The sequence below is a fragment of the Aegilops tauschii genome, chromosome 2 (assembly GCF_002575655.3).
Source record: "Aegilops tauschii subsp. strangulata cultivar AL8/78 chromosome 2, Aet v6.0, whole genome shotgun sequence".
In the NCBI taxonomy this organism is placed as follows: domain Eukaryota; kingdom Viridiplantae; phylum Streptophyta; class Magnoliopsida; order Poales; family Poaceae; genus Aegilops; species Aegilops tauschii.
In genome coordinates, this window is record NC_053036.3 from 27,161,547 (window position 1) to 27,169,775 (window position 8,229).

An 8,229-nucleotide genomic window follows, 5' to 3' on the forward strand; every position below is an offset into this window, starting at 1 on the left:
CCGTTTTCAAAATCATGAAAACTTGTCCTTTTTTGCGTAACTCACGTAGTACGTGTAGAATACATCCATATGAATATGTGGATTTTTTTTTCTTCTTCAAATTAACGAGCTTCAAAAGTAATTTCCGAACCACTGCACACCTCTTTCAGGCAGAACACATCAAATCAGGTGACCAAAAGCCAAAAATAATACTCCCCCGTTCACTTTTGTAAGTCATTTCAGACAACTTAAAATAGCTTGTTTTGCACATTGTCTGAAATGTCTTCAAGGTCTTATAAAAGTGAACTACTTATACTACATCAATCAAGCAAGACTGTTATCGTAATCTACTGCCAATACCAAGCAACTTCAGTGCGAGACCGACATACAAAGAGTTTTTTGAGGGAAACATGGACATACAAAGTGGACATTATACAAGACTTAAAACAACAAAAATTACGTCCACAAATCCACCGATTTACGCAAGTCATTTTTCATCAACAAATGGGAACCGGCTACTCTTAGTCAAAGTACAGCATATGCATCTCAATGCCCATCTAGAGGACACCGGAATTTCCCTTTTTCCTTTTCAGAACATATGCTAGAAATAATTTACATCACATGCCCTCTAGGACCAGTGAGTGTAACACAACAGCTGGTGTATACAGTATGCCTAATTTTCTTTCGCCATACCATCGACAGCTCAAGTGAAAACCGTCGAATTTTACATGAAACATTCTGTCCGTCCAGCACAAGCTTGTGTCATCAGGGGCACTGGGGAAATTCGTGTCGTTACAACTCTTGCCCGTCCAAGTCTGTCCTGACAGGATAATCGAGGCCCTGCAGAGCGGGCATCCTTCGCAGGTCCTCTTCTGAGTATGCAGGAATGAACCAATACTTTTTGTCGTTTCCAAAGACCTGATAACAAGACCACTGTTTACTAACATAGTTTTGCATGAAAGTAACTTCTGGAATGTCGTTGTTTACTAAGTCTGTTAGTACTATGGCCAGCAAAAAGGAAAATAATAATAGAGAAAGGTCATGTTCCAGATGTTGAAGGTCACAAATACGGACATGATCAAGGACATGCACTTTCCATATTTCGCCCCCTTGATTATATTTGGGCATCACAGTCCATGTAGAGACCAGAAATAAAATATAAATGCTAGAGAATCACAAGTAAAATAATATCGATATGGTAATGTTGCACATATGTATCATGTACCCGGCAGAACTGCCTGTGAAAGGCACACTCAAGGTTTATGAAACTACAACTAAAGCATATCATTGAATATCCCAACACAATGGTTTGTCAAACAAGTGCTAGATTCCGGTTTAATAAGGAAATTTTCAACTTCCATTGCTAATCTTCTTCCACAGTTACCAAAGTTCTATGCATTAATACATGCCCCATGGAAATTTCAGGTTATGCCATTTCAAACCTTGTATAACAACATGCTCAGCTCACATAATGATTATTTAATCATCTCTAAAAAAATATTACGTGATAATATGACTACTGAATATGAGTTGAGCCTGAGCTGCCATTAATATCTGAATCCACACGTAGTCATCGTATTTACAGGGAGTTTAAACTTAAAGTCACCTCAACAAGACAGGTTTAACATTTTCTTGAAATAAAGCTAATTTGACACATACTAGCACCATAGAAAATTATCCAGATGACTATGAAAAGATAGTTTTTTTATAAACCTAACCTGAGCAAAATTCTTCTTCCGGCCAAGATCATACATCCAACGTGGACTAGTTTTCTTCTCATATGCCTGAACAACAAAGTAACAAATTGATCTCATCATGATATAACAAACAGTAAACTTTAACCTTATATTACAAGATACTTACCTCAATCGTTGTTGTATTACCAGAAACAAGTGAAATGTGCATTATCATAAAACCCAGAACGCTCAAGGAAAAGGCCAGATTCAACACTGCAAGAAAAATCAATAGTTTTAGTGGATGTTTAATCAATCAAGCTGAAAGCATTCTTTATTTCCAAGAAATTAGTAATGCATTTACCAAATGTGAGAAATGTGGTTGCAAGTGCTGAAGGACTTCCTGGGATCTCGACATCACTGAAGAAGGCTATGAAGTGAGGCAATAAAGAGAGGGTAACAAGCGTCGTCTCAAGGAAGGTGTAAAACTGCAAGCACCATAAAAACAAACAGATTTAATTGTTAAAAAAACTAATAATTGACATAGCAGCATGGAAGAGTTCGCTGTTTCAAAACAAGTCCTAGATAAGTACTGAACAAGCAGTCCTTGTGCTGTTAATATAATAAAAAGACCACTGAACACACCAATAACATATGAATAAGCTGATGGACTTGCTTATACTATGCCTTATCATTCTGCATGCTGCACAAGTGAGATGACTCTTCAAGTAATGGAGAAAGGCCTTAATATTTCAACTTATACAAATGAATGCGGATTTCCGGAAACAGACGGTTAGCTTTAGTAACTAGCAAATAGATGGAAATACATTACTATTGTTTAAATATAAAACAGAAATTAATCAATGTTCACTTAATAACTGTATGATACATGTTGCTAGCATCATGCTTGAGGACGAATTGAAAGCTACTACGCAATAGGGTAAAGAAAGAACCTCATGCACTGAACTCTAGGATGCAGTTTTACTCATATTTTTAGATGGGATGACCACACTGTCATGCTCAAATGCTCCTAAATTAACTATTTGGAGTCAATTGTATCATCATTTGCAGAATCAAAATCCATCCCAAGCAAGAGAAACATCACAATTTAGGTCAATTTATTGCGCTTCAAAAGGTTAAACTCGTTGCTTTTGAAAGTAACAACTACTAACATAATAAAATTTAATTTGGACTAGTGGAAGAATCATTTTGATAAATTATTACTAATTACGCATGCAAGAAATTCAAGGTATTAAAGCTTATAATTTTTGTCTTAAAAAACCAGATATATTGAGTTGATGCCCGAAAAGGATTTGTTTTGATGTTATTACATAAGAGTTGGAAGAAGTGTATTTAAATCTTGCATTTCAAGTTATCAAGGGAGTTGGCTAACTGCTTGCTAAGCTAATCAAGCAATAACCTGGCTGACAAGGGGACTAACTATGCACAGATATATCAAGGAGAGGGTGTGGCAGAGAGTACAGTACTGACAGGAGCCATGAAGCATGGACATGTAAAGAGGTGTTGCATTGTTCAGTACAGTAATCAGATGCAATGATCTGTTAAGAAACTAATAATTTGCATTTGATGCCTTTAATCATTGTTGTACTTACATAGAAGAAACTAAGACAACAACAACAACAACAACAAAGCCTTTAGTCCCAAACAAGTTGGGGTAGGCTAGAGGTGAAACCCATAAGATCTCGCAACCAACTCATGGCTCTGGCACATGGATAGCAAGCTTCCACGCACCCCTGTCCATAGCTAGCTCTTTGGTGATACTCCAATCCTTCAGGTCTCTCTTAACGGACTCCTCCCATGTCAAATTCGGTCTACCCCGCCCTCTCTTGACATTCTCCGCACGCTTTAGCCGTCCGCTATGCACTGGAGCTTCTGGAGGCCTGCGCTGAATATGCCCAAACCATCTCAGACGATGTTGGACAAGCTTCTCCTCAATTGTTGTACTTACATAGAAGAAACTAAGAATACAGGAAAATGCCGAACCCCTGACGTCTAATATCTATTCGCCATGCATAACAAACTGTATATTAAAACCCCGTAAAAACAACTTTATTTCTAAATGCGTTTACAACAGGATCATCCAAAAGCAGAAACTATTTTTAGTATCAATGATGAACTAAGTAAGTGATTGACACACAAAATGCCATAAATTTTTTCTTAAAGCTTCAAAATTTGCACAGGAAAAAGGAAATCAGTTTCTTAATTCAAAAGGTATGGTTAAAGTATCACCCAAATATTGCATATCCATCTACATGATAAGAAAGAGCAACTAGTTCCGAGGTAAAAAATAATTTGAAAACAAAAGCTTAACTAATCTGCCTTCCAAAGAGGACCATCATTGTCTCAAGGATAATAAAATCATACCAGGAAGAGAAGAAAGTATTTATAGTTCAGCGCCCCGACACAATTAACAACCCATACACAGTGATGATCCATCTTAAGAATACACCTTCCACCTGAAAAACAATTTAGGCATAGATAAGCGGCACGATGTAGACTATGCAATTAGTAATAACTGGAATAACATAGCATTTCATCCTGAGGAAAGAATTATGAACTTACAAACAGAGCAATGATGGCACCGAGGGGGCTTCAGTTGGTTGCACTTCCTACAGTACCTCATCCTCGGATTGCCCGTGTCACCGGTAGCCATAGACTGCTGTGGGTTCATCTGGCTATTGAAGTCTGAGCTAGAGAGGGGAGCAGTTTCTCCCCTTTCCTCGTCAAAATCAAGGTTCCAATTTGGCGGAACAGAACCAGGGTCGGTGAACACAACAGAGAAGTAGCTCCATAACAGCATAGCAAGCTGCAAATCCAACAGAACTGTGCCATTAAAACACTGACAAAAGCATACGGAGGACATGCCTCAAGTCGCAAGATAAAGCCACTAGCATTCACAGCCAAGTAATTCTGCGAAGAAGCAGATCATGTTGTGGCTCACTAATCGAACAGCATTCAAAATGCATTGGATCAGCCCAATATAGCATCTTTTCTGAACTTCTCTCATTAGGAAGCGTCCACATCCTACACAGATCTACTATGCTCCCACAGAGCATATGAGGAAAACAAATGTTAATCAGCGCGCCTGCAACTAGCTACATACCAACAAGTACCACCTAGAGAAGCAAATGTTAAGAAGAAACTAACATGGGAGTGGCACAGAAAGATGTCCCACAAGGCAGCATACCATGCCTGCATCAGCAGCCCAAGAACACGTTCCTGGGCCCCAGCATAATGGTCAAAATAGAAATTTTTCTACCTATGTAGTATTACCAGACATTGATTTCTGCATTTAAAAAAAACATTGATTCCTGAAGAACTAGCATAGCATAGCGTAGCGTTGTTAAGAAGAAACTAGCATAGCATACGAAGATATATATGCTAAAAGGCAGCATGCCTGCATCAACAATCCAAGAATATGCCGCATTCAACATCGTAGCTCCCCAAAATAGAGAAATTTCACCCAGGTACCAAACATTGCTTTCTGAAGAACCAAGATTCTAACAGCTAACGACCCCCAATCCCGCCGCAATTCGCATCGTCCCAACCAGGCATCGAATCTCCGGCCTAGATCAGGAAATCGCCGAGACCGCGCGCGCCAGGAAGCGAAATCGCGAAATCCCCCCCGCCCCCGGGTGGAAAGCGGCACGCACCAGGAAGTGGAAGAGGAGCAGCACGGCGAGCGCGGCGAGGGTGGCGCCGCCGCCGAGGAGGAGGGCGGGGCCGTAGTTGCAGAGGACGACGGCGTAGTAGGTGACGCCGACGATGGCGAGGACGAGCAGGATCATGATGGAGCCCAGGCCCCGGAGCGCCGTGCAGAACCGGAAGACGTTCCACGCCATCGCGACCCCCGCCGATCTGTGCATGTCTCCCCGCTCCGCCCCGCCGACGCCGGCGCCGGCCGCCTCCGCGTAGCGGCTTGGCGGGGTCAGCTTGAGGGTCGGGGGGCGAGCACCACCGCGACGGCCGCCTCCGCCGGAGGGGGGAGGGGGGAGGGGGCGTGGGTCGCGGTGCGGGAGGAGGATTTGCAGATAGGAGGAGGAAGGGGGAGGGAGGAGGAAGAAAGGCGATGGTCAGAGATGGAGTCCGCACGACCTTCTTCCACGCCGCGTTGTCACTTTCCTTTACCAATTGTACTTTTATCTTTTTTAATAATAATAATAATAATAAAGTAAAACTTTTTTCCTGTTCAATGTTGACACAACACAAAACCTTGTGGTGTTTGCTGTTTCAAAGTTCAAAACAACATACTTTAGCAAAAAAAAGAGGAGGATTTTATACATCGTTTGCAGTGGGCTATAAACGGGTGAACGTGGATCTTCTTATTGCGTTGATAAGGTGCAACCGTGTCGACATGAGGGCGTAGAGAGGAGTAAAAGACGTGTTCATTATTGTTATACATGTTTTTTCTTTTCTTTGTCACCTCATAAGGATGCACGGGAGAGGAGTAAAAGACATGTTCATTCATTGGTATATATGTTTTCCTTTGCCATCTCACAAGGATGGTCGAGGCTGTGGGTCGGACAATAGCGGCAGATCGAGCACGGGAGTTGGGCAATGAGGGTGAGATCTACAACAACGATGATAACATTCTAGATGATTGGAGCATCAAACACAATAAGGATAGCGTAAATAGCGCTCGTTGGGCTATACCACGCATGCGATTTTTACTGTTACGATACCGCTGGGCCGTTGCTGGGCTCGATCGTTTTTGTCTCCTTCGTTGCTTCGGTCGCACATCATGAGATGAGGCCCCCACATAGCGGGTTGCAGGATTGGCTGGATTTCTTATAAGTGAAGGAGCCCTCCCCAGATACACCCTCCGCATCCCACGTGATCCCCTTTCCCCTCTCACGCCGCCTCCTCTTCTACATCGTTGTTGCTTCTTCTTCGCCGCCTCCGCCCACGCCCCCCAGATGAACATGTGTATCACTACGATCGAGATTCAATAAACCATTCGCATTGGGTGCATGACCATAGAAGGTGTTATTCATGTAAACAGAATAACCATTATTCTCTGACTTAAATGAATAATCGTATTGCAATAAACATGATCTAATCATGTTCATGCTCAACGCAGACACCAATGCAAACAACATTTATCTAGGTTCAACGCTAATCCCGAAGGTAGAGGGAGCGTGCGATGGTGATCGCATTAGCCTTGGAAACACTTCAAGACACATCGTCACCTCGCCCTTAGCTAGTCTCCGTTTATTCCGTAGCTTTTGTTTCGAGTTGCCAATATTAGCAACTGAACCGGTATCTAATACCCAGGTGCTACTATGAGTACTAGTAAGGTACACATCAATAACACATATATCAAATATACTTTTGTTGAAGTTGTCAGCCTTCTTATCTACAAGGTATTTGAGGCAGTTCCGCTACCAGTGACCGTTCCCCTAATAGAAGCACTTCGTCTCGGGTTTGGGTTCTTGGGATTCTTCACTGGAGCGGCAACTGGCTTGCCATTCATAAAGTTTCCCTTCTTGCCCTTGCCCTTCTTGAAACCAGTCGTCTTGTTAACCACCAACCCTTGATGTTTCTTCTTGATTTCTACCTTCACGGCCTTAAGTACGACGAACAGCTCCGGGATCATCTTCCCTTGCATGTTATAGTTCATCACGAAGTTCTAGTAGCTTGGTGATAGTGACTGGAGAACTCTGTCAATCACTCTCTTATCTGGAAGATTAACTCCCACTTGATTCAAGCGATTGAAGTACCCAGACATTCTGAGCACATGCTCATTGGCTGAGCTATTCTCCTCCATCTTGTAGGCAAATATCTTGTCAAAGATCTCAAACCTCTCAATACGGGCATGAGACTGAAATACCAATTTCAGCTCTTGGAACATCTCATATGTTCCATGGCGTTCAAAAATGCCTTTGGAGCTCCGGTTCTAAGCCGTAAAGCATGGCGCACTAAATTATCATGTGGTCATCAGAACGTGTCTGCCAGATGTTCACAACATCCACAGACGACGCTAGAGGGGTTGGCACACGGAGCGGTGCATCAAGGACAGAAGCCTTCTATGTAGCAGTGAGGACAATCCTCAGACTACAGCCCTAGCCCGCACAATTGCTCACAATATCTTTCAACTTAGTCTCTCTCTAGGAACGCATTAAAATAGGGAGCTAAAGCGCGATCTCTTGATCTACAACATAATTTGCAAGGACAATTTAGACTATGTTCATGATAATTAAGTTCATCTAATCAAATTATTTTAATGAACTTCCACTTAGATAGACATCCCTCTAGTCATCTAAGTGATAATGATCCGAATCGACTAGGCCGTGTCCGATCATCACGTGAGACAGACTAGTATCAATGGTGAACATCTCCATGTTGATCGCATCTACCATACGACTCATGTTCAACCTTTCGTTCTCTCGTGTTTCGAGGCCATGTCTGTACATGCTAGGCTCGTCAAGTCAACCTAAGTTTTTCGCATGTGTAAATCTGGCTTACACCCGTTGTATGCGAACGTTAGAATCTATCACACCCGATCATCACGTGGTGCTTCGACACAACGAACCTTCGCAATGGTGCACAGTTAGGG

The 8,229-nt window shown here is 42.3% G+C and overlaps 1 protein-coding gene across 1 annotated transcript; it reads right to left on the minus strand.

Annotated features, from left to right (window-relative positions):
* Nucleotides 1-365: 365 nt before the first annotated feature.
* On the minus strand, nucleotides 366-5,784 carry LOC109773938 (probable protein S-acyltransferase 14). The gene is made up of 7 exons (XM_020332665.4): nucleotides 5,327-5,784; nucleotides 4,236-4,479; nucleotides 4,038-4,129; nucleotides 2,017-2,140; nucleotides 1,843-1,928; nucleotides 1,698-1,763; nucleotides 366-897 (listed from the first exon to the last, which is right to left on the minus strand). The coding sequence occupies exons 1-7, from the start codon at nucleotides 5,537-5,539 to the stop codon at nucleotides 772-774; spliced, it is 951 nt and encodes a 316-aa protein (XP_020188254.1). The 5' UTR covers nucleotides 5,540-5,784; the 3' UTR covers nucleotides 366-771.
* Between the last annotated feature and the right edge of the window lie 2,445 nt (nucleotides 5,785-8,229).